The sequence below is a fragment of the Zootermopsis nevadensis genome, unplaced genomic scaffold (assembly GCF_977971745.1).
Source record: "Zootermopsis nevadensis isolate Lab colony 2312 unplaced genomic scaffold, Znev_1.0 Znev_ptg000028l, whole genome shotgun sequence".
Classification (NCBI taxonomy): domain Eukaryota; kingdom Metazoa; phylum Arthropoda; class Insecta; order Blattodea; family Termopsidae; genus Zootermopsis; species Zootermopsis nevadensis.
The window spans coordinates 13,446,669-13,473,557 of NW_028259160.1; the positions used below are offsets into that span (position 1 = coordinate 13,446,669).

General features: G+C 37.9%; 2 protein-coding genes across 8 annotated transcripts in view; both read right to left on the reverse strand.

Annotated features, from left to right (window-relative positions):
• Positions 1-4,689, reverse strand: part of LOC110832851 (diuretic hormone receptor) — a 160,175-nt gene extending 155,486 nt beyond the window's left edge. Inside the window, exon 1 of the mRNA XM_087356973.1 lies at positions 4,084-4,689. The gene's annotated coding sequence lies outside the window, so the exon portion shown is untranslated. The remainder of the gene's footprint in view (positions 1-4,083) is intronic.
• A 333-nt stretch (positions 4,690-5,022) lies between these two features.
• The window catches only part of Dh31-R (Diuretic hormone 31 Receptor), a 129,804-nt gene continuing 107,937 nt past the window's right edge, over positions 5,023-26,889 (reverse strand). For 4 of the 7 annotated variants that reach the window (XM_022070251.2, XM_022070246.2, XM_022070249.2 and 1 more), the window contains 9 exons: positions 21,938-22,044; positions 19,883-19,974; positions 19,541-19,667; positions 16,115-16,341; positions 10,785-10,950; positions 10,146-10,277; positions 8,551-8,592; positions 8,274-8,363; positions 5,023-7,532 (listed from right to left, as the gene is read on the reverse strand). In XM_022070251.2, the coding sequence (XP_021925943.1) occupies positions 7,479-7,532; positions 8,274-8,363; positions 8,551-8,592; positions 10,146-10,277; positions 10,785-10,950; positions 16,115-16,341; positions 19,541-19,667; positions 19,883-19,974; positions 21,938-22,044 (1,037 nt within the window). In that variant the 3' untranslated portion in view covers positions 5,023-7,478. Of the gene's footprint in view, positions 7,533-7,581; positions 8,364-8,550; positions 8,593-10,145; positions 10,278-10,784; positions 10,951-16,114; positions 16,342-19,540; positions 19,668-19,882; positions 19,975-21,937; positions 22,045-26,889 lie in introns of all 7 variants that reach the window. The other 3 variants (XR_002544070.2, XR_002544071.2, XM_022070247.2) reach the window with 3 other exon arrangements.

The window sequence follows — 26,889 nt, forward strand, 5'->3', positions numbered from 1 at the left end:
ACAAAATATCCCAGCTTTGCACAAAACACTTTTCTGTATTCTTCCACAAATATGATGGAGTTCTCTCGTGCAAAACATACACCGGAGATGTATTCAGATGTACAGACTGCATTCATATTGAATCCATAAGCCCTGAATAAAATTTTCAAATGAGTTTAATTTTGAATTCTATTTAATGGGGAAATTGAACGCGTGTGAGACACAAGACAGCTGATTACAGACGCGCTATTGTCCTAAAAGCACACATGTAAGCAGCAGTGCCACATAGTCTAAAGATAACAGACATGAGAGAAGGTGGCAAATGTTGTCGGGTGTGTTACCAACGTATAGATCTTAACGTCCCAATGTTTGGCTGCATCATGCCCGATTACGAGACAAAAATTATCATCGGCGCTGGTTTCCAGCACGTTTCAGTGGTAATGGGAGCAACGCTAAAGACGTCAGTTAGTTACGAATAATTCAACATTCGGTGGCCACGAGAGAAAACTATTGTCACCTTGTCAACGACTTTCATTCTACAACCAGTCCGACACTGGTCATTCGAATGGCAGTGCCTGGTATCAAGAAATCATTATTCAACCGGAACGAGTTTAATTAAAACCATTTAGGCGTGGTTATTGAAATGGGACGTCTCTTCTCTCACTTCGGTTACCAACTCCAGCTTATTCCCAGCCATTTCCAACATCTCAATGATGTGGGAGCTAAAGCAGCACATGTTCTGCTTCTGACGTAAAATAAATCTTGCATCGTAGGATTTCAAGTTTTCACGGCGGCGGGTCCGAAGTTGGATGTCTTCTGAGTTGCTGTGCCGTGAAATCTGGTAGAAGTCACATTCATCGACCTGATGATCAAGGCAGCAAGGACCTCTGAAACGTTGGTAAACTTCTACGAGACTACAAGTCGCTACAACCCAGAAGGCAGCCAACTTCAAGTCTTCTAATTGTTACGACATGCTAGTTAAATAATTAGACTACATAAACAGTCAAAAATACGTGATATTCCTCGGTATTTCTAAATTATTATGAAAAATGTACTTTCAAACATGACCCATCCAGATCAATCAATCAGTCATCCACGATTTTGATGTAAATAGAACATTTATACTGTACCGGTGATCAAAACTCGTTTAATTAGACACAGTTCAGTAAGTGATAACATTTCTTTGGCACATTTGAGAACAAACATCGTTTTCCATTTTATATTTCCTTTGCTTGCCTTTAGGCGCACATTTTTAATACTGCCACGTTCATTTCAAAACAAAACGTAATTTTATATTCCAAGCTTCAAAAATAAAGTAAATTTTTACAATAAAAAAACAGTTAACATTTCCCGAGGGAACATAACCTTTTAACACAGGATGAATAACATATGCTGATAAAGAATGTGGGTAACTTCCGGCCTCACCCACACCATTCTGTTTGATGAATAACAACTTTTCCAGGATTTTGAGATAAAGGAATCGAGACCGCTTAAAAAGCAGCAGGAATGCTATTATATTTTTCATTATTCAGAAAGTACCTGGAGCCAATTAGAGTTCTATTTAAACACCCACTAAACCGACAAAATGTATGCATGAACATTCTTTGAATCGTATCATAGAAAGAATATTACACGAAACGTGAGGACATTACGAAACAAATTAATTAATCACGCATGTAAAGAAAAGATGTATTCTAACTTATTTCAGAATAAAATTACATTTCTTCCTGAAAATATACGAAAGCAAAGCAACTTGAGCGTCGGCTGTCTTACTACAAGCAATTTCGTTCTAGAACAACGCGTCTGATCTATCAATGGATTTTGATCAACACGTGTAATTACAAGACGTAGTTTAAATCTGAAACAGAAGCACCACGCTATTTTCATCAACGCTTATTTGCACTCTTTTAGCAGTTAAGAGGTTTGGTATTTTCCTTTTCATAAAAATAAATTCTCAGAAAGTATATCTTCATCACACAAAATAAATCGATGGACTGAGAATCACATCATAACAAATTTTCGACCAATATGCGACAACGCATAATAGCAGAAAACATCAAGATTGAAATACACGCAATTATAACAGATCAAGTAATTTTGTATTGCCGTAAAACTTGGTCTCTCGCATAAAAGGAAGAACAAATTGAAGACTTTTGAAAACAAGACGTGGACAATATTTGGGCCCTCGAAGGAAGAAGGGACAAGAGACTAGAGAAAATTAGATTATGAGAAACGTCATGATTTGTGATTCCCACGAAATATTGTTTAGACGATCTAATCAAGGAAGAGGAGATGAAGTGGGCGTCTAGCAATCATGGAAAAGATAAGCACAAAATTTTGGTGGAGACCGTGAAAAAAATCTGAACTCCTCTATATCATGAGGCACTGATGTGTGGAGTTTTCGAAACGTCGGATATTTTCGAGTCCATGAAGCTGATTGGCAGAAAGCACGTCACTGTAGTAAATCTAATATGATGTCTTGGATTGCACAAATACTGTGGAAGTATTTATCAATCATTTATTTAGTAATGATTTCTCAAATGTCTGGCTTACATGTCATCATGTAATGAGTGGAATATTGTACAAGGTTGTAACGGATGTGGAAGGAGCCAATACTATCCTAGAATTTGTTTAGAGGGACTGAGAAAATACACGAAAACTTTCAGTTTTAGGGCAACAATAAGCGAACTTGCAGTGTCCCGATTACGATGTAGGAGAACTAAGAGCTCATTCACTGCGTCTGGTTGTTACTGAAATAATTATATAGCTATTTATTTAAAGTGTAGAATTACATTTCGGTACTAGAAAAGTTGGCACAGGATTCTAGAACTCTCAGAACGTTAATTAGTAATTTGCCCCAGGCAGACGTTACTAGCGTCGTATAAAAGTTTTCCGTCGTTTTAATTATGTATGCTTTAAAGCAGACAGCCAATTTGACCAACCCACTAATAGTTTCTCAAATATCGAAATGAAATTCCTTTCCGATTACGTTATATTGAGGGTTTTGTACTTCTCATTTGCCTTGACATAAATTTTTCATCGCACGTATCATACTTCCCTATAAATGTATAGAAAAACATTAATTCAAGACAGCATTGTAGCTGAAATGTATCCAGAAGAAATATTTGACCCTTAACTATGTTCCAGGGCCGTGTGGCAATTTTCATGATCACAGGTGCATCAGTAACAGAAAATAAAGATATTAAATTCTTCAGTCTGTCCTAAAGTGTTTTCGTACAGCGTAAATTTTATTCACGTTTGTTAAATAAACAGGCCTATTCCATTAAAGTAAAGCTGTCCCACTATACATCATGTAAAAATTAATCATAACTATATTAAAATCATATATTAGCATTATTTATACATTTCCAAAATACTCACCACATATTTGCTTAGAATCACTGAAATTTTAGTTTAAATTATGAGATTCAGTAAGATGAGACGGACGCGACATTTAGGCCTACAACGTATGAGAAAGATGAAAAACGCATACAAAATATAAGTTGCAATATCTTTAGGAAAGAGACGACCCGGAAACCTTGATATAGATGGTACGACATTAAAATGGGTCAGAAATCGTAGATTGTAAAGGTGTGGACTGGATTCATCTACCTCAAGATAAAGAGTTCAGTGGCGGGCCCTTGTGAACAGGTAATGAACCTTCGTATTTTATTAACTAGGAATCAACAAGATTCTCGGTAAGTACTATATTGCATGGAATTACATGGCTCGTGAACCACAGCTTTGGAATTACTGCACTAACCTATTGATTTTTAGAAGGAACATTTTCCGTCTGAAAGCCAGCAATCGCGCAGGCGCCAAATTTATTTAACTTCGTCAATGCACCACCATCTAGTGGAATCCGTACCAACTCCCTGCCAGCCATTAACATTGGCTCAGTACAATATACAGCTATCTACTTTTGCATTGTGCATTTATGTATTGCAGGCAAAGTAATTTATTAATATTAGAGACTGAATTTTAATTTTCATCAAAGGTAGGACGTATTACTCCACATATTTTATTAAAGTATTGTAAATTGCTGGAGCAGACACTAATTAAATGAATATTTTTAAATGTTAAGGTAGAGGCTTCATCTCTTACCTGGCAATTGGCTGATCTCACAGTAAAAATAGTAGTATTTAAGTTATCACAGCAGTAAGTATGAAGACGTCTGTCTTCTCGTTAACTTGATGATGTATGCAGCAAGGACCTCTGAAATGTTCGTAAACTTCTACCAGATTTTATGACTCTACAACCCAGAAGACAGTCATCTTCAACCTGTGGAAAGAAGTTTACCACACTGCTCACCTCATTGCTTGAAAATCACTACTGCTCCTTCAAATAGCTAATTTCTTAATCAGAACATTACCCAACTGCTCCAATACAAGTTTTTTCCACAGCATTGTCATCTTTCATAATCTTTTTCAGGCTTGTTCTATAACACTTTTGAATGTAACCAACATGGCCAAGTTCTTTGCAGCATTGTCCTCAGCATAGTCACCACAATGTCTTTTGCTTTCTGAAACATTTTATAACCTTCATAACCAAAGTTGTGCACAAAGTAAATGTTCGATTGGTGTTTGGATCTTTGAAAAATTCTAACAGCTTTCTCCAATTCTGTCCCATCTCTGTAATCTGTTTAGTTCCTTGTGCAATTATGTTTATCTATTTCTTCTGAATTCCTACCTGGTATCTACGAATTATTTTGTAATACCATTTGATGTAGAACATTTTCCAGGCTTCTGGTAAAATATAGAGACCAGTCAAAGAACTTAAAAGTACAATGAAGGAAAATACTGAAAATAATTACAATCACCTTTAGGTACTGCATTTTCCTAGCGTAGGTGACCCAAAGTAATGAAAGATGCAGATGGTGGTGACAAGTTTCATTATCACACAAAATATATGGGCAGCCTTTGTTTCTCTGCAAATACATTTCATGTCACAAACTAAAATCTATTTCCTTTCATATTGCAAGTCATTGCAGATTTCATAATATTGCAATAACTGCAAAATAAATTTAGTTCTGTATTGCTCACATTCAAAACTATCACCTCACACATTTATTTACAGTGTTACACAATATCTCAAATGAACAGAATATTTCCACTAATATTTACACTTCCACATACATTAAATATAATTCAAGAAGTTTATAATTACAGAAGATTTTTTGGAAGCACTGGCCACATAACTTACATTAGGAGGAATATATTTTGTCTGCATCGTTATTGCACATCTAGTCTGTCTTGTACCCGTAACTTCTTTTTCAGGCGAAACTTCTTAATTCTAGCCACATACTAAGTACATTGTGTCCACTTGGCATCACAACCCAGAAGAACACGAACATCTTCACCACGCCAAAAACCTCCAGTCTCAGATAAAATATATAGGTTTCTGGACTCATGCAGCTGTTCTGTTCAGAATAGAAAAATGGATAAAATCCATAAACCCAGAAATTTTAATTGTTATATACAGCCTTTAGAACCCTTCAGAATTAATAACCAAGTTAATTTTCATCCCTTCCCAACAAACATCGTCTTATAATTATTCTCTTTCATACAAAAAAATTATGGCATGAAATAATTACAACGCATTTAACATTTGCACAGTTTTACAGTTCTGGAATGTTCATGATGTTATTTCCTCTAGATTTTAAGCTTGCTCGCTAACGCTAACTTTGGTGCCTGCACAAAAAGCATAGCATAAATTTCCCTTTTCTTTTGTTATCTTGAAAATAGCAAGATTTAAGGGAAAAACAATCTATAATAGATATAAAATGGGTGTTTATTTCTTTATAACTTTTGTTTGAAAAAAATTTTCTGTCTGATAAATATTCAGTAACTTATGAATGAGACACTTATAGTCTTCTGTGTAAGTGATTTTTAGTGCTGTCCTTCTAACAAAATCAGAACGTTGCAAAATATTTTAGCAAAAACTCCCAAGTATTAAAATCCACGTTAACTTGTTACTTGTCGGTAGACAAACAAAGAATGCAGGAAGCAGTTTTGAAACTTCATTGCAAATGTTCCTAAAACGAAAAAATAGTTCAGATGTCAAAATCCCTGAAAAATGGTTTAAATATCATGCAGCGCTATAAACCCCAACTATCTTTACATATATATGTATTCATAATTAATGAAGAATAATGTTTTGTCAAATCTTTAATTGTAGTTTCCTGGTAATCTGAAGGTATTAAGTAATTATGCAAAAGTCAAATTTTAAAACCAATGTTTAAAATTATTTTCCTGTCAAGTAGGATTTGAGGCTTTCATGGCGGTGAGTCATTGTCCTATGATGGAGGCAGCAAGAACCTCCAAACTTTGGTAAACGTCTACCAGTAGATTGCAGTAAAATCATATGATCTGTGAGGAGAAACTGCATTTTTAAAGTGGATATGAAAATGGATAATATTTGATTGTGTTATATTTATTGAAACATATAATCTACAAAAGTAACACAATTGCAAATGCACTTTTCTTAAGGTCTTGACTGTTTAACTACACATTTATAGGATAGAAAACTATTTTTTGCCTACTTTGCATTCACTGCCACATTAATCACAGTCAAGTAAATTTCTTTCATTTGGTCAGCAAATGTAAAATCCACAACTCAGAGATTCAGAGTCTCGCATTCAATCTAGGAGATCAATAATTAAAGTTTATGACATGCAGGACAGAATACTGATGCTTCATGCCTTGTGTCTGATCCTCAAGAATCACATCGCTCACTATTACGAGTTCCTTTCTTATTTCGCACGATTGACGAAACTCGCAGTAAATAAATTGAAAGAATATTCTGGAACATGATAGCTATATGCAGATTTAAATGTTTTTTAAATGTTCCTTTGCCTTCTTATCCTTTTCCTTATTGTTTGTTTTTAAACTTTTATCTGAGATGTAGATAAAAATTAGATTTTGTTTTTCGAGCACAGCCATTTTATCTTCATGTAGTAAATAACTACATCAAAGAAGTTATACCTCTAATTTGTACTTAATCCACTGTATTTATGAATCAGAATGTCATTGTTCACAGTTTTCTTTAAAATAAGTACCCAGTGAGACAGAAATCAAAAGATCTCTGTCTTCTGGGTTGATGCACAATGCGTTGTCAACAGAGCGACGATGATGGATGCAAGGCGATCGGTGAGTTTTACTCGTACTATGTTGATGGTGGCAAAAAGCAGCTCTGAACCCTTGGTAAACTTCTACCAGACTACGTAGTGCAACGACCCAGAAGACAGCCATCTTCAGACTCACCACCATGAAAAACTAAAATCTCAGCAAAAAAAAATCACAACCTTAATGATCAAAAGTGGAAAAACCTGAAAATAATTTCAGTTTTTCTGGCAGATACAGATGGTCTGTATACTGCATACGTACGCCTATGAGGATGCAATAATAACTAAACCTTGCTGAAGACATCTGCCAAATGTCATTCACTTTCCGTACGTACAGAAGCAGTCAATATGGTCCCCTACATAGCACTCTGTCGTATCACACATTATCCTCATCCATTAAGATTCCATTTGCGCCATTTGATCTCACAATCTGAAAAATAAATAATGATTCCAACGTCATTGAATAAAGATAATTTTACCTCCAAACACATTTATAGTAAATGTTAAACTTTGTCAGCTACAAAGATACTAATAGAACATGCAAAACTGAATACCATTGTTACATTTTTCTAATTGTTGTATGTGCGTGAACGGGTAAGGGGGGGTTGGTAATCATGATCACACTGTATCTGTTTCCATTTTCCAGTGCAGTGCAAGAATGGTACAACAGCTAGGCCGATCCACGTACGAGTCCTGCTCGGCTCGGGTTCCATCGAGCCAAAGTCGCTTGTGGGTGGGGCGTCACGAGTCTGGGAGTCTGCTACGCATGCGTGGTGAAATATATCCGAGCCCGGCTCACGAGTCAAGCTCGCCGAGCCAGACTCGTACTTGAATGGGCCGTTTAAAGCGTTCTTTCGGGTGTGCTGCGTCTGATGAGTGCCTACAGGCCTACCACCATTTAAATTTATTATCAGGCGCCGTTGTGAATAATGTGGACCTTCACACTGTGAATTGGCGGTAGATATAAAATGCGGATGGAACACAACTGAAACATTTCCAATTGTTCGTCCAGAGTTTAAATGTCATAATGCATTTTATTCATTACAAAGTTTATGTAAAAATAACAAAATACATACAAATATAATACATGGGCTTAAAAATTATATCATGCTTAACATAGCCACCACACAACATTTCATAGAACATATAAGAGAAATTAACCTAACCTAACCTGACGTACCGAAACCGTCGTGGCAGTACAAGAATTGGCTCGTGGTCGAAACATTAAATGCTGCCATCTTCGCTTAACTTGAGCTACTACCTAGAACGTAAAACACAAACAATTTCACAAAATCCTGGTCCACGTCTTCAGCTGGCTCAATAAATGGGCCCAACAGAAAGAGTGAAGGGACACTGAAGGATTAAAATTGGCCACATCTAAATAATTTATAGTTTACTTCAATGTTAAATGTAAAATGTATGAAAATGAATAGTGGATGGAAAATTACCTCTCCATTGCAGAAACAAAAGAGTGTTGCGACACAGAGACCCTGTAACAGAAACAGAAAGTTAATAACACAAGTTGCTTAAATGCTTATAATTATTAACAATATTTGAAAGTGAATAATTTATTTACTTTATAACATCTCTTTACTCACAAACTTTCCCTTTATAAGACTGGGAATGTAGAAAAACACCCAAATAATTGCCCAGAGATTCGAACCTATGACACTTTCACGGGATTTTCAATAAATCTAGCTACTAACAAGGGGATATGTTGAAGTATGCAGATTAAGTTTAAGATCTTAATTCTACTTGAATGTGCCTCAAAATGTCATGACAGACAGACGGTCACTGAGAATTATTATATAAAAGTTGCACAAGTAACTTTACATTATTTTATCAGGCAGTTTCCTTTCTGGATAACTGAGCTTCTGTCCATTGTTTGTTATTCTAAGAACACAAAGTATCGTGAACATGATCTGTCCTCAACTTCAAGTGTATGAAAGAGAGGAACCTCAATTCAGTGATTGTGGTTATTATCTCTTTCTAACGGACCCAATTCTGTAATCCAGATTGTAATAAAACATCCTAAGAACCATTTAGAATAAATTTATTTTCGTTTCGGATACAAATGTTGTAAGTAGGGTCCTCAATAGTGTTCAGCCCTCCTACTGAAATAACTCTTCACTTCTGAAATAACATCAAAGCGCAAAGTGGCGGAAAACTAATTTCAGCTGTTTCAAGTTGCCTTCGTTACAAGTTCCCAGGAACCCGTCGCATCGTATTAGACTTGAGGACTGTCGTCAGGTTTAACGCCTGCAGTGGTTTGTTTGGACTTCAAGCTTCACAACAGCGTTGGAGAACGTGCTGCCTCCATCCCTGCTAACGTAACCTCTTCGTCAGTTCATTAAAAGAAAACTCGGCGATTTCAATGCGGAATACGTCGTTGTATTAACTGTTACACTGCTCATTGACGGGATGTAATGAGAAGAGGCTGTGATATCCTGACCACTGCATACTGTGTTTCTGCACCAACAAATTTTAATATTTCGGTACCGTAAGATGCACTGCGTCAATGTGGAGCCTGTTTTCGATAACTGGCCTTTTAAAGAGTATGCCATACCAGTGGTACCAGTATACTAAACATTGTCTGAGATAATGGTATCGATATACCACGATTACCAACGCTCTTTCCTAATAGGGAGGTCCCGGGTTCAAATCTCGGTTCGGACATCCACTATGCTGAGATATTTCCTCCAACTAAATGACACACCACCACCTTAAACTTTTCCATGACCACCTCTTTCCATGTCCTTTCCAGTCCATTAACCGTCCTGTCATTCAACCATATTCTGAGACACTGAAGGGTCGCTGAACTATAAATAGGCTAAATAAAATGCATCGAGGTTCACAGACTTAATTTAAACTAACCAGTTTCTGTGGCTAGAAGAATATATTATTCATATACAAATCCATTGCGTGTTCAGGCATTTCTGTCACGCTTCAGAGGCTCGGACTATTACCTGAAGTCAGAATACATTCGAGTAATTTCTGTTATCTCGTGTTGAGGCCAAGTGCGTACATGTGACTAGAAACTCGCCTGGAATGAAGCTGTGATAGCTGATGTGACTTCATACACACCCTCCCAGGGGTGGTTTTGTGATGGGCGGAATGGTGTCACGAGGTAGTGAAGCCCCAGGAGGGGTACCAGCAGCAGTGTTGCCCGGACAGCCTGTAACAAGTAGCCATCAAATGACAGTTGACTGATAACGCTGCGAGGCGAAATAAATCCTTCTTACAGACAAGATCAGCCATCAAGTTTTCTGCGAATAATTTCATCTTCGCTAGTTACAGAACCTGTTTAGTGAAACAGCTCGCTCAACATAAAACTGTGAAAGGACCCCATGAAAACAAATTATTTTATGTATTCCCAAGAAATGTTAGACCAGTTTCTTACAAAGTAGGTTGATAGTTTTGTTTTATGTCGCTAGATGTTGATTATAGTTCAACTGTTTCCAACACTTTATAATTCCATGAAAATGGTCACTAAATATGAAATTCTCGAAACTGCAGGTTCACGTTATAAAATAAGTAAGAAAATCGCCATCAAACAGCTCTGTAATATTATAAACAAGACAAAGACTTTAATAAGCAGCATGTGAAAATAAGTGTAATGTAGAAACAGACATTTGTACGAACAGCGGGCGCCCGAGATTTGATAGGTGGGAAGCAAACAAACCTGGAGTAGGGTGCTGGAAGGACGAGATGACCCGACGTGGGGCCCAGCCCTCAGTTTGATGAGCAGGACCCGCAAGATATTGCAGAGGAAGATGAGGTTCAGAACCATGGACGCGCACACTGGGATGATGAGCACTATAGTGTAAGGACTCTCGCTTATCCAGCACCTGCAGACACACACACACACACAGGGACGTCGTGTGAGATGCTGGCTGGATCAACGACACGGACTTCTGACATTTATATGAAAATGGCCGACACTTAAGATGTATTGAAATAAAATTAGGGCCGCCTTCATCAACATGTACAAAATATATTTCGTGTAACATTTTGAAAGACTGAAGGCATAATACGACGGTCACCGACAAAGTAGCCCGATAAATGTAATTTTACATCTGCTTTATGCTGTGGAATGTACCAGAGTTGCCTTCAGAAGATCAGTTTAGAAGGTACTTAGGTTTCGGGTGTGTTAAATATACCAAAATATACTTCTCAGTTACCTTGAAAACAAAACGTTGGAATTCCGCGTCTCTTTCTCTGTCCTTCCTTTAATCGTACTGTGTGTTCCTCATCCATTGGCACCAATATCACAGAGCAATAAAAAAAGTACGTCGCGAGGAAAAGGTTCGTATTTGGTAGGTTTCAGGTTCGAACCCAGACTCCGGCTAGAAGGTTTAGTGGATTTCCTCAGTCTCTCCAGGTAAATGATAAGGTGTTACATTAACACAGGCAAGTACTACTTCCTTCCATGTACTTTCCAATTCATCATTCAATAAAAAGTAAACTTTCCCTTATGTTTAAGTACCACGCCATGAAGATGTATAGGGGAGTGAAAGTGTAGCTCCACATATTATTAACAACAGTACTTCATGGACGTGAGTTAGTTCGACGCCCGGGCGGTGTTGCCTACGAGGAAGGAGCCCCGGTGCCCACTGGGTGGGTCGCAAAGCTGAACAACACGTCGTGGCGAAGGAATTATCTCTAAATATGTCGGGAATCGAACCCCGTTTGCCCAGATCGTATAGTAGTTACTACACTAGCAACTGAGGTACTTAGGGCTCCCTTCATCATTCCACATGCAGATAAAAAGCGTCGTGAAATAATTAAAAAAAACAATCACAATAGTAACGAATTCAGGAATTCATAACAAAATAACAGGAAAATAATCTGCTTAATCTAGATTAAATATCGAACCAATAGATCGAAACAATGTTTACAGATAGTTTTGTATTTGTAGAAAGGTTTGCTTGTGTACTATATCTGTACCGTATACAGGAACGATGCATGCTATATGTGGAAGAATTGGCGATTTCCATATAAAACGTGTTTTTATCGTGGGGATCATCATGGCGAGTAGCAGTTACTGCTGACCTACTTATACTTTGGTTGAGTTAATTTGGCTCGAAAATCTGGAGCTGACCTAGTCAGTAGTGTTGAGAAACATCTGTCGTGAATTGGCTCAGATCCAGTCACACAGTGTCTGAAAAGTCAAGTATCCGTCTTCATGACCTGACAGAGCCATTTTTGCTTAATTAGCATGTACTAGAAGCCTGACTAATCCGAGGGTTATTAATTACATTTTTAGCATGGGGTTACTGTGGATGTAGAATTGGAAAGGATGTGAAAGGAAGGGATTATGGTCCGTGAGATTTTATGGTCTCATGGGGGTGAGTACGAAGATGGTTGGTTGTCTTCTGGGTTGTAGCGCAATGTAGTCTGGTAGATATTTAGCAACGTTTCAGAGATCGTTACTGCCTTCATCATCAGGGCGATGATTCCTAATGATGCAGGCAGCAAGGATCACTGAAACGTTGCTAAACTTCTACCAGAATACACATTATATTGATTAATGTAACACATAATTTATCTCACAATTTAAAGTGATTTTTTAGAATATACAAAATCCACATATAAATAATTCTAACACATATAAAAGATGGCTCCATCTTCTAGCACTCAATAAATCTCCTATACGACAGAACATACAAGCCAGCAAATCTTGACATAAATTTGGGCTGTGAACTGAGATAAATGTAGACATTGTAATCTTCGTGTACCGCTGGCTTTATAACACACAAGCCTATCGGATTTTATAAAACAACACTCACATTTCATGTACTAAGCATTACGCGTTTCTGCAGCTAACTAGCCATCGTTAACAGAACTCGCTTATAACACACGTAAAATTCAAGCTAACGTCCCAGTGGAGTAAGTTATTAGCCTATTATTATAAAGCTCACTCTAATGGTTCATTAGTTATCGATGTTAAAAACTAACTCCATGTCTCTACTTTCAATTCATTTTCCTTGTCGACTTTATATCACATCTTGTAGATCGTAACAGTGGGGCTCAGAAAGTGTATGAAAGGGTTTTATTTCGGTATCCATGATACATATTTGAATGAAATAAAACATGGCGACACACACTTAGAACGTGTGTTACGATATTATGGCTCGGTCCAAACACGTTCTTGCATTTATGATATTTTGGTTTCAATAGCTGGTGTAAGCCTGTACTTCAACGTTTCAACACCGTCTACACGGTTCCATAAACTGAACTTTCTACGTTTTCTCAGAAAAAATATGTCAAGAACCGTTAAATTCGAGGGCCTAAGACACTATAAAATACCAACTCCCCCCCTCAACCAACAGTGTGAGAATCTTTTATTCACAGCAACCTGAACAAAGCTGCTAAAACGGAACAGTGTGCCAATTCGTTAGAAATCAATTTCATGTTCCAGGCTTGAAAAAACGAAATTTCATCTAAATATTCTTAGAAAATTAATAAGTAAGCAACATTTCATGAGAAAGAGCCCTTGAGAGGCTCATAGTACGCTCAGGTAGCCAAGAAATAATAGAATAATAGAATGTTCATTACCATGTACACAACAGCCCGCCACAGACCCTTATTCGGAAATCAAACGATTCCAGTCCGCACCCACTCACATACTTCCCTACGATCCATTTTAATATTATCCTACCATTTACGTTTTCTCTTCCGATTGGTATCTTTCCTTCAAGATTTCCAATCGAAATTTCGTATGATTTTCTTATCTCTCCCAACGCGTGTTATTTGAACATACGTAACAATTTCAAACTCGGTGAGTTATGAGAAGTCACATGTCTTTGAACTGGGACAGAACCCTACATTTGGGGACAACAGATGCAGCAGATTTCATCTGTTTCGTAATCTGTCGCATTGGGTAAACCTACTGTGACCAAATAAACACATCGTTTCAGTCAGATTAATCAGTACTCTGTCCGAGAGTCAAACTGCAGTCTGTCGAATACGACATCGTGACGTCCACTAACATAAAATTACACTGTATCATTTTATGGGAACTTCTATTAAACTGTTTCTGTAACTGAAAAACATATTTCTTTACATACTTCGGGCGACTGTGGAGTAAAGAAATATTTTCATCCAAGTCTACGCAAAGGAACAAACAGCCTGAGACAATGTTCCTTATCAGTTCAATAAAAGAAATTATTGTCGACTGGCACTACGTATCAACCATTTCTAAAATATTTCATGTTATATGTTTATGTTTACGTGTTTCTATGCGGGTAGCCTGTGTTTCTATACACGACGTCCGTGTTGCACAGGCATTGAACATAGCACAAAAGTAAAATTATTGATAAGTGTAAAAGGATGTCAGTTTACTCCACTTACATAATTTCCAAACGCGTTCTTTGCAGTTCTGCATTCTTTACTGGCATAATGTTTATTTATTGCAAATTAAAAGCTATTATTGCAGCTGCGAGGCAATTTATTCAAAGCCAATCACAGTCTATGCTAATCCAATCAAACTTTAGACGAGAAGAATGCAGACGAAAACTGGCATAACAACACGAAGTGCTAATATTAAAAAAGCTACGGGAGCCAATATGAATTTGTGTTAATATACGAGATATCGCTTGTTATTTTCAGTATTAACTCCTTGAAGCCGAAGTTCGTTCACAAAGTATTTCAAGATTTAATCCATAACCCAAAGGAAACAACAATTCTATATTTAAAAAAATGCTATTTAATGAAATAAAATGCTGTTAATTCTAGGTATCTTACGGAAGTCGTAAATACAAAATGCGGAGTTAGTAATTGTTAAAGCGGTTGGTACACAGAATTCCCACTGAACTTTAAAGAGTTAAGACCTTTATTTATCTATAGGTCAGACTGTGGGAGTAACTCTGAAATAAGAGCTTTTGGATGCAGATTTTAAGCCTACATAGTGGTCGTCTTGCGTCTGGAAAGCTTAGGTTCAACTAAACTTTGTTCGAGGCCATATTTTGGCTTAATGCTCCTGGCGTATCTGAGCAAAGATTATACTGTGGAAAAATGAACTAAATTTAATGGACTCTGCATACCGTCCAGTGAAAGGCTGTTCTATAATGGCGAAGAATTTTTTTGCATTGCTAATAGTCAAACCACTGCATCATGTGTCTGGCAGAACAACTGTATTGAACATGAGATATCAGTGTGTGTAGTTCTTGACAGGTGTGGCTGCCACACGTGGAGGTTTATTGGTTTCTTTGGAGGGAAAACCGGAGATCTACAAGTTTTCGTTTCACGGATTAACTTTATTTTCAAAAGTTAAACGCCAATTTCCCACAGGCCCCTCTTATTTCACAATAACGTAGAGCGTTCTTGTAACTTGTATTTCTGCCGTTATTGGTAAAATGGCTGATGTTCGACAAACTAAAATACAAAATAAATTTAGACTACCACGGCACGTGGACTGAAATTACAACTCACCTACTGGCACGACAATTTGAAGTCTTGTAGGTTATTACCAGCGTTAGGGTGAAACCTATCGCTCCCGATTCTCCCCCTAAAGATGGAAGTGATATGTCCGTCTGAAACGTTGGTAATCATCTACGTAGATGCCTGCATAGCCCTATAACCCAAAATACTACAGTAAAAGTACTACAAACATGAAGTGATACTTCAAGTTCTCATGGCGGCCTATTTGAAGATGTCTTCTGGGATGTTGCGCCCTGTAGTCCCGTAGAAATTTACCCACGTTTCGGAAGTCCTTATTGCCTCATTCTTCAGGGCGATGCTCATCGATGATATAGTCTACGAGACCTTATGGCGCAGCATCGTAAAAGACACTCGCATTCTTATAATAAATACTTCTAGGGCTACCAGACCCTGAGGACGAGAACAAAGATGGTTCTCGAAACACTGGTGTTTTCTTCATTAAGCCACCTTACAGGGCTGGTAACCCGAGAATAATTTATTATACTTAGTCGCCGTGAAAGCTTCAGATCATACACACATTATCGCCTTATTCCTCCACCTCATCACGTGTAAATCAGCAGGTCTACTCACTCTTTGGTGTCGTTCTCGTCGGAGCTGGCCGCGCGCAAGGACGTGTAGATGACAGTGGGGACCAGAGGCATGGCCCAGCCAAGGCCGTAGAGCCACTTGACGAGCCGAGACTCGGAGATGAAGGCAGCCACGAGCAAAGTGTGCAGATATAAACCCTCGCACAGCATCCACGCGTAGTTGGTCATAAGGAAGAAATGCAGGACCACATGCAGGATCTTACAGCCCTCCTGCGGGTCAGGACGTTCTCTTCAGTTCAGCAATTTGGGCCCAATAAAACATTTCGGGTCCTAATTACTCAGCTGTGACCATTTAAGTCCGATTAATATTATTTAGTGATATATCAACATTCAAGCAGATCAACAAATGCTTTTTGATTAAGGTAATTATTAAGTTAATTTATATTTTTATTCGGATCTCTCATGTTTTATGTCTGCTGTGTTTCAAGCTCATAAATTTTTGTCTTTCGGATACCACCTCCGCGTCTTACATTGTTCACATCATCTCCATTAATTAGGCTTGAATTCTGCAAACACTTCAACTCCTTTTTTGTAATAGTTTTGAGCGTCGTTCATAAAACAATGGCTCATTCTACTTTAATAAAGTATTATCCTAGACTCTCTTTAGCTGAGGATTTGATGGCCTGTAATTCTTGGCAAAATCCTACTCATGTCCACGTTATAAAGTTTTCCAAAGCCTACAACAGCATATTGTTTAACATCTTAAGATTAAGATATTTCCATATCCAACATTTGTTCAGCTCGTTTATCTACTTAAAGCCGCCTTCTCACGTTTCCAAATGTATGTTGAAAATATGACAATATCATGCTCTACAACACACAATACCGATTATACCCGAGCACCATTTTCCACTTACCAAAACGTGATAAATTCAATTACGCGACTGCTTCTTGCCGCGCTATTCTTCGTATTTCTCATAAATATTTCGTGGACTTATTCTTTATTGTCAGCACACAGGACGAACCTGATTCAGCTTTCCTCGGAGAACCTCAGTTTCGAAATTGCTAACAGAAGCAAAGTTTGAACCTTTCATCACGATTGTAATGTCAAACGAATGTACACACCGGATTAGGCGGGACAGATTTCGATGCAGGGGAATACAGATTTGAATTTAAAATTAAGCTAACTTTAATTTAGGTAGAATCCAATCATTCAGTACATTTACTGCCACGTTTTTTTTTATGTTACCAAACATAGAGACTTGATTAAAACTGTGTTCATGTTGCATCTCACTGCACAATTGTTCAATTTCATAGCAAACACCGTCATTCATTTACAAGTAAGCCTTTTTTGAAAATCTTGTTCGCATACAATTGTACCTGTACAAAACTTTAACATATCAAGTGTTCGTAAGAAATCAGTTTCAGCACGAATGTCACGGTTGAATCAAGAGTTTTTTATTTTATGAAGCAGAAGGAAATATTAGTCCGCGGTCTAGATTGACGTGCTAGGTAGTCTTGTGTTTGTATATCAACGTTTCGCTGGAATATGCTGCCTTTATTTTAACACTAAATATGGAGACGGCATTTTCATCCAAAGCGTTGGTACAAAGTCATGACCCTCTTAAACCCTACATCAGAAACAACTAATACAACGTAAGTACGAGTGTATTCCTTGGAACTATAAGCAGAATAGATGGGAAAGCTTTTATATAAACACGTGCGTGCAATTTCGAATCAAATTTACTTAATATTTTTCACTAGAAGTGAAGGTAAAGAAATATATAAGACGCGCAGGAACTTGAAAAGAAGGCATAAAACTTGACTTCTAAAGTTTCCAAGTTTAAAGTTTTGATCATGAAAAGAAGAGGAACTCTCCTCAGAAAAGTGCTTTGCAGGTTATAGAAACTTTTCTTTTATCGTACAAGATTCATAATGTGGTACAAAGGTAATGGTTAAGGGCTATAAAACGTTGCTCTAAAGAAGAGTGAAATACTTTGTGTTCAGCGAGTTATCTACATTTTGTTTAGAGTAACAAATGAGCGTTAATGGCCTACTCCTAGCAATGAAATCAATGGGCATGTTTAGCATTCCTGTCTCAAATTTAATAATAGACTACAGCGTAACTATATGACGTGTTCGCTGTATTATTGCCCCTACAGTTTAAATTCGCCAAAACAAACCTTTATGATATTCTGGAACCTCCAAAATAAATCTGGTCAAAATCAGCTCAACACATCCTTAATTTTATGACATAACAGACATTAAACTCTTATTTGTTTAATCATCTTTCAAATAAATAAAAGTGTACTGAGCATAAACTATGGATTATTTTCCTCTACAAAGTTTGTTCGCAACATTTCTCGCACCGATAAATTCTTAACGTATTACGCATGTGAGTCTCAGTGTAAATATTGTCGTCACTTCCGACCAATTTTGGCCAAGATCTGAATGTGTCACCAAATTGTAGTAACGCTCCTAACACTACGCAATATAACATTTTATGAAAATCCGTTCATCAGCCTTCTAAATGTCACATGCTGACGGACACACAGACAAGGTTAAAGTCTTAAATGAATTTTTTTGAAATTTGGCTGCGAACGGGCCCAGTCTCACTTGCTCTCCGGACTTGAAGTACACGATGCCTGAAGACGTATGTTTAGACTGCACGTTCCTCTCGAGAGTCGGAGAAGTTGCCGTATATCTCGGCGTACAAGTCTGATTCAACTCCAGGAGGCTATGGGTTCTCAGCTATTTTAATCATACGAACACGTGAGCAAGTTGAATCCAGTGCACATTGTCACAGCTTATTTTTTAATAATATACATCTATCGCCCTTTAGTTCCATATGGTCTTTTCAGGTTTTCCGACTAATTCATTGCTTACGTCGTACAAAACCCATCCGAGTCCCCGTGGAACATAAATCATGATAGTCCTTTTACGATGAAGCGTTGGTACTCCGTCCAGCGCCTACGCCGTAGAAGAACCCTTAAGGTTGCCAGTGATTAACTGTTGCCAGCTAACCCCCACGTGTGGAGTCGTAAGCTGAGGCCGCGCCAGTGCGTGGTAACAAAGAGAACTCTAGGACAAGGACGGCAATAATTTTTACGGGGAGCTGAATCGTGTATTTTTGAGTGACAGCGGACCGCAAAGCCTTTCAATAAAACGTTTACTGTCAGTAAACAACTTTCAGTTACTCGCACTGAATGAAAATGAAAATAACATTATTAAGAACACATTCTGATAAGATATGCAGGGTAAATTGATTCTCTGGATGCTTAGACAGTAATCCCAAGTGGGCTGCATCTGATATTTACATATTCCACTGTAGGTACAGACTATAGAAATATAAAATAGCGCACAGCAATATAAAGCGAATAAATGTAGTTCGCAGTTCAGACACCATAGTTCATTCGGTACAGCCTGAGGTTTTTCGCCAAAGAAATTGGCTTCGAACAAGTAAACTCACCCCATTTTCCACGATGACTTCTGGTTGATTGACCACAATGCGGTACCATAGCAGCCACAGCGCATTGTTCATTGCAAACGACGCGAAAAGGTTCATATGTAAAGTGGTCCTCGCGCACCGCAGGGGCCTGCATAACAAAAATACAAGCACTTAGATCACTCTTATGCTGAAGGGAACAAATGTCCAGGAGGAACAAGTAAGCTGCCAAAGTTATTTCATTTGTACTTGTTCATTGCATCGAGTGCACAAACTGAACGTATTATATAGTTAAGTTAGTTTTATAGTTTTCATTTCGCTGTAGACTACTTCTGTTACTTTATGTTACTAATTGCATAAACTTACTTGAAGTAGAACAGAATTCCTAATGAAATGAGCAAAGCCACGAGCGACACCAAGTAGCCGATTTCATAAATTCTGTTCACCTGCTGGCGCCACTGAAACAAACACGCAATAAAAATGAACATCATCAACTAATTTTCAGAGTGGGTATAAAGTACAGTGCCACTCTAAATGTATTCCAGCTAAAATGATGCTTGATGTGGACCAAAGCGGGTTAAATTAGCAAAGGTTGTCAGAACTTATAAAACAATGTCATACTTTATTTCCAGACAGATGGAACGTTACAAAGGCATTTTATTGTGTGTATTTAGCTAATTAACGGCGAAGTTCATTTAGATTCTAAACAAAAATCCATACGGTTGACCTAAGATATATTACTAAGGCCTACATAAAAATTCCTTACTTAATCCTGTTAAATTATAAAGTAAAATTTCGTTTAATGTTCAATTATGATTCTGTGCTCATAATCCGTTTACCCACAAGCAGACTGAGTTAGTAACTAACTATCGATCAAACATTTCGACCTGAAAATGAAGACATATCCATATTTGCAAGGATTTTAATTTAAGAATTAAAACAAACCGATGACGGCTACGTTCGAAGGCAAAGTGATTTAACAAACACCGCAGTAACACGCATTTAGAGAAAAATTAGTTCTGTCGCTGCAAATGGAACAAGCCAACGTCTGTTCGGCTGTTCAGTTAGTATTTGGTGCGCAGGTCTGGAGGAAGAACTTGGTGCAATGATTTATTCTATCGTAACAGAGGAAGTTATATTTTGTACAGACGAATTCACAATCTAGAAACAAAATGCATACATGAAGAACATAAAAAGTGCCTGTTCAATCGCTTTCTGTGGTCCTGACTGTTGTATTATCTGATGTACAAGAGCTCCACGTAACTGAAAGAGAAATGAATTTCACACAGGTCTAGAAAATTCTTTTTTAATAATTTCCATCTACACAGGTGGAAAGTTTGCTGATTTCGTTTTATCTACCTACTGCTACAAGTTTCCAGTCCGTTAATTTAGCAAAGTGGAATAGAATTTATTAGTCAGGTTTTCAGTCAGCACAAAACATTTGCATTCACTTGTCCAATCATTCAATCCGTGTCACTCCACGTCTGGGTTGTGACATGCGTGCGATGTGAACCCGTAATTGTCGCACGTGCTTACAAGATGATGGTCGTTGCCTCTGCTGAAGAGTCAGAGCCACCGTTCATGTCACGCGACATTCCCAACAGAGGCTACGGCACAGAGGCCAAAAGATTGAATGGCAAAGCCTGCAGAAACTTATTCGACAGAATATTGGAGCTTAGAATTCCTTTCTACACTTACAACAGAAAGGACCATTATGAATCCCTAGCTTATAACCAGAATAGGGTCATAGTGAATGGCTTGTGAATTACGGGAATAATGGACTTTCCTTCGTCTATCTATAGAATTCTTAGACTTGATTTCAGTCTATGTAATTGTTTGGCTTCCGGAACTATCGATTATTATATTTAGTTCATACAGAACTTACTTCATGTCGATCATCCGTTTGTTCTGGGTGTGCGGAATACAGCACTGAACGACTCGGAAGTAACTGACGTACGTATCAGGCTCTTGGGCACAGAAACTGTACAGTGGATGCGCATTTACAGTCACAAGTTCACGCTAAAATCGATTTGCCTGTAAAAACTATAACATTGTGTTTATAAATAGATGGAGCTGAGCCCTTCTTAAAAAAATCCAAAGAATCTTCACGCCTTTTACGGAATACGAAGAGTCTACAATAATTCGTCACCGCAGATTACCCTCGGCCGGTTGAAATCAGCACAAAACTTGTCACCTCTTTCATTAAGATCCATTTTGATATGATTCTCCAAGGTTCTACAACTAAAATTTTCTTTGCGTTTCTCATTTCCCACATTCTTTGTGTGCCTACACATGCCTACTGCCTAATATTCCTTGATTTCATCACCCTAATAATGGCAGGTTCTTGTTATCAATTTTAAATATTTTTTTAAAAAATTAATACAAAATTGCTACTTAAAATACTACGATGACGTAACTTACGTTCAAATCGTCCATGTTCACACATGTGGTGTAGTTTGACCACACTTGACCAGATGACGGATGTCGAAACCAGGTCCCATTTTCTAGGCATTCCTTGTGAGCCATTCCTGGATCAGGACAACGAAACAATATTAAAGCCATAAATTCAGTTCGAAACTGAGTGCAACGAGAAGGTAGTAGTGATCTTCAGCTTTCACAAATTATGCTTCTTCGAGGGCATCGTGCTAGAAGGGCCTAATGCTGATGCTACTCTACACACAGAGATACAGTCACAAAATCAAATAATCGTAAGAATTTGGTGTTCTGTAAATCAGCTACTTCGCTGATACGTCTTTCTGGTATGACGCCCTCGAAGAAATCCTTACGTATCTGGTACAGAACTGCATGGACAGAAAATCGTCCATCACCAGACCAACATTCACGCAACACAGCACAGATAAACGCTGACACACATCCATGCCTCGAGCGAAAACAAACCCACAGTCCCAGGGCAACACTAGCATTGTATCGCACTCCCACTGTGATCGGGGCGATGATGTCGATAATCGTAATCGTGGTGTGATAGTAGTAATACAATTGAACAATACATTTTGGATATTTGAAATCTATAGTGAGACCTATGTGTATTGGTTAAGATTTCTGTCTGTACGATCCATAGGTTTGATTTAGTTTTAGGTTAGCTCAGGTCAAGTTATGGCAGGTTAGGTGAGGTTAGATTAAGAAGTGTTAAGTTATGTTGTATTACGTTACGTTAAGTGTTATGTTAAGTTTACAGTTTTACAGTAAGTAAACAATTTAATTATATCAGTTAGCTATGCAGTTTATTTTAAGAGAACCCGCAGTGATAAACTAACATTTTCTTTAGTATAATGTAAGAGTTAGGGTCAGCTCCAGTCTGTCTTAGCCTAAACACTAGATGGAGGTGAGTGGTCTGCTTCACGCCCCGACCGTTTTAACTCCGGGGTATTTATTGGATAGGAGGTTGGGTGGGCCTCAGAGCCGATTTGGACTCGGAAATGGGAGGGGAAAAACAAATACCTTCACCCGAAATTCTTTTGTTTCTCTGTTTCTTTGTGGTTCAGTTATTGGTACATTAGTACGCGTATTCGAAGGATTTTGCTCCAAAACAAGGAAGGAAGTAAACATAATTATTCACCGTACTAATTACAGAGAAAATAAGGTTTCAGTTTCCGGCTTCCTCTGGCACGGAATAATTTATGGATGTGAGCTTAATAATCAGTTTATCTTACATTGGGGCAGAAATTAACGAGAATACGCGTGTGTAAAGTAATATATATTTTGCACTGTAAGCTTTTCGTAAGAAACAAATATAATTCATACGAGAGATAATGATCCCTGCCGGTATTTTTTTTATTTGAGGTCGTTTCATAACGCACTTATCCACGAGCTTATGCTGCTTTGCAAAAGTTAATTCATTACTGTTTCGCTGAAAACATATTTGAAGTATTTCTGAAAAAGTTATCACAAAATCTGAAAACTAGGCAAGCACTCCACAACGTGTGCTTTTTATCATTGTTAATGTAATCGTTTTCACACGATTTTAAAACAAACGCAAAACACAAAGCCTGAGTTCCTGCTTACGTGTCTCTATCACTTAAGATAATGAATGCACGCGGTCATGAAATTCCATATAATTCGTATTTGACGCACTCCTACGCCACCTTCTTTCACTCACGGACAAAGCTCGAGGCAAACAGAAATGTAATTCACTTACACCAACATGGCGTTGAAAACCTTTCATTGTCTGAAGTAGGACTACAATATATAAACACAACTTCTCGAGAGTTATATTCTCAAGTGAACTGCCTGGCATTATACTGAGGCACTTCATTGTTTTCGTATTCTTATATTATCGTCTGCATAATTGGTCTAGTACAGTGTTGGCCTAGCACTAAGAAAATCCCGACTTCGATCGAACTCAGTCCATCTGCTTTTCTGTTCCATTTGCCTGTGATACATTTATTGTTGAGCGGGTGGCATAGTTTCAAATTGAGGGATAAATTATTCAGAGGACAACGTTCGATGTGTAAACAAGTCTCGTCAAGAACGGAGTGATTCGTACACTCATTTCCGTCTACGTCTTGACGGTGCAATACAAATAGAACATCAGGTTTGTAGGTTGTCCACGCCTCCTTAGAAAATTGTTTGAGGGTTCGAGGGGGATGGGAAATTGGGGGATGTTATTTTGGGTGCAGCGGACAGTTCAGTCTGTGTTTTGTATGTTATCCACTCCCAGTAGAAGGAGGCCAAATAAATTTCATTTACGATCAGAGTGGAAGAGTTTCTATAGGACCCAGAGTTAGGACACGTTCTCATGCACGACCCGAAAGAGTGGTTTAAGGACCGCAGAAAATAGTTAATTTTCTTGCTTACTCATTCTTCTTTCCTTAATTTAAATAACTGTCACTCGAGGAAATTGAGCTGGATGCCAGGAGGGGATTTAACGCATTCCGCCCCAAATGTGACAGCAGGGATCCAGACGCTAAAATCGGCCACGACCATTTTCAATATTATGCCTGACATCTAAAGATGGCTGTCTTCTAGGATGTCGTCCCGTGTAGCCTGGTATAATATTACCGACGATTCAGAAGTTTCTGCTGCCTTCATAATCATTGCGATGAAAGGCAACACGCACTTCTGAAACCTCGGTAATATTATACCAGACTATGTCCTAGTGGCGTACTTTATTGTAAAGTTACTAGGTCCTATTTTCAATGTAGTTCTTGTATTCATACGACAGTGGAAATTCGACACAGTGGTCTTATTCGTCTCTCACCAGATGGCAGAGGGACTGTACGGATGATAATATATGGTTTAATTATAACTTATATTATTATTTTTGTTTACAAGCAACATTTTCCTAATCTGATGTCAAACAAAAATGTATATCATTTATAAACATATATGTGGAAGGCGTGCATACTATAATTAATTTAAACCAAGTATGGAATCCTAGACATTGGCCTATGCTAATTCCTGTTTGTTTCATTGAAGCCTTTTATTATACTTCTGCATAAATTATTACCTGCAAAATGTTTAACAAAGAACAAACTCTCGTTTTTCACAGCTTGAATTTCTTTCCATTACTAATATAACCTGACACAGGACTGGCCGAAACGTCATCAACTGAAATTTAAAATTGCTCAAACATTTCAACTCACAACATTTAAACTCACAAAACTCATATAAAATTATTTTATACTTCAGTTGATTAAGACTATGGTGCACTGCAAATGTTCACAGCATACGACATTAAACAAAATTCAAGATAACATCACACTGAATGTCTCTTTTGTCTGAACCACAAAATATTGAACACTTGGCCATTTGCACGGTTCGGTAGACGCGATTAAAATCGCGTTGTTGACATGGCCTCAAATTTATCTTCACCGTCTCAACACGAGGTGTAGACGTGAAGTGCCGTACGTGCGATGGCCCTACACATTGCGCTTAATAGGCCTATGTCTCTATTGTTCACTTTCAATTTGCATTTGCAAACATAATTTCGGGCGCTTAATTGCATTTCCTGTACCTGCATCGCTGATATGAAATTGTTTTCAACGTCACTTTGTCATCAGGGCCATTATCAACTTTCTGAACAAGGAGGCAGCAAGGGCCTTTGAAACGTCGGTAAACGTCTATCAGACTACACGGCGCAACATCCCAGAAGACAGTCACGTTGATAAAATTAAATTCTGGATTCATATAAAGTAGACGTAACTGACCGGCATTCAAAAAATTATAGAGCTTGAAAAATTTCAGAGCGAAACCCTACACCAATTTTTTTCGAAATCTGTAGTTCTACAGATGAAGCGTTCTGACAGACAAAAGAACATTTATCTGTTAGGCTTTTATTTTATTTCGATAGTACTTTTACTTTTCCATGAAAGGTACTTCACGATAAGTCGATAGGATGTGAGTGTTATCAATAATTTTGAAAAGTTCTTCCAGAGGATGCAAATGGCGTAAGAATACCAAAATTTCTTCACGTAGTATTCGGGGAATTAGTATGCCTACTCTTTACACTAATTACATTACACTCAGAGGCTCATATTCTAAGCATTATTTTAAAAATAATGTCGTGGCAATCAAATTTCAATTGAGGACTATGACCCTTCCACCGGAAACAGCGTAGTGGGCTTCTGAGACCTGTTTACTTACAGCTAAAGAATTTACTCAAGTCTAACGTCTGGTGAAAGATAAATCGCTTTGTACGTCGTTCTTGTTGTGACACTGTTGAAGACACAGTGCCAGACTTTTATATGTCTCGGAACAAAGGTGATGAGTGACGTCTCGCCAGGAGATGTCACGAGATAGTATGGATGATAGCAGCACATTTTCTTTTATCACGTACCAGGCAGCAGGAAGTCGACATTTCATGTATATTTCCCTTGCAATGAGAACCAGATGGAATGGGCAGTGCGAGAATTTCATTTGAGCAAAGAAAGGAGATAGAAATGTAACAACAAAGAGGTTGAACTTTGCACTGAACATCTGACTTTTATTTTACATCCCAGTGTTCAAGATATTACATGAAAATGTTAATGTTGGACATTGCCATGACAATGATAATGGTGGAACATGATGAACTTCGCCAGAAATAACCAACAATGTCACTCATCTACCTCTTCATACATATTAAAGACAGCTAGAGACAAGAGAACTATTAATACACACAGAGGATAGGAACAGTCCATTAATACAGAAAGAGTTTAATTAAATATAAATTATTAATACTTGGATACAGTAAGCTCCTTTCGTTGTGTATGAAGGAAACTTCCTCCAGGTATGAGCAAGTCAGGATAGGAGATTAAGAGAGGACTTCCGGCTTTGGGGATGGGATAAGATCAATCACTGCCAAGAATATCATCGAATTAAAAGTTAAAAAGGGATTGAAACATGGGCAAAATATCTAGAAGTAAAAGACGAAG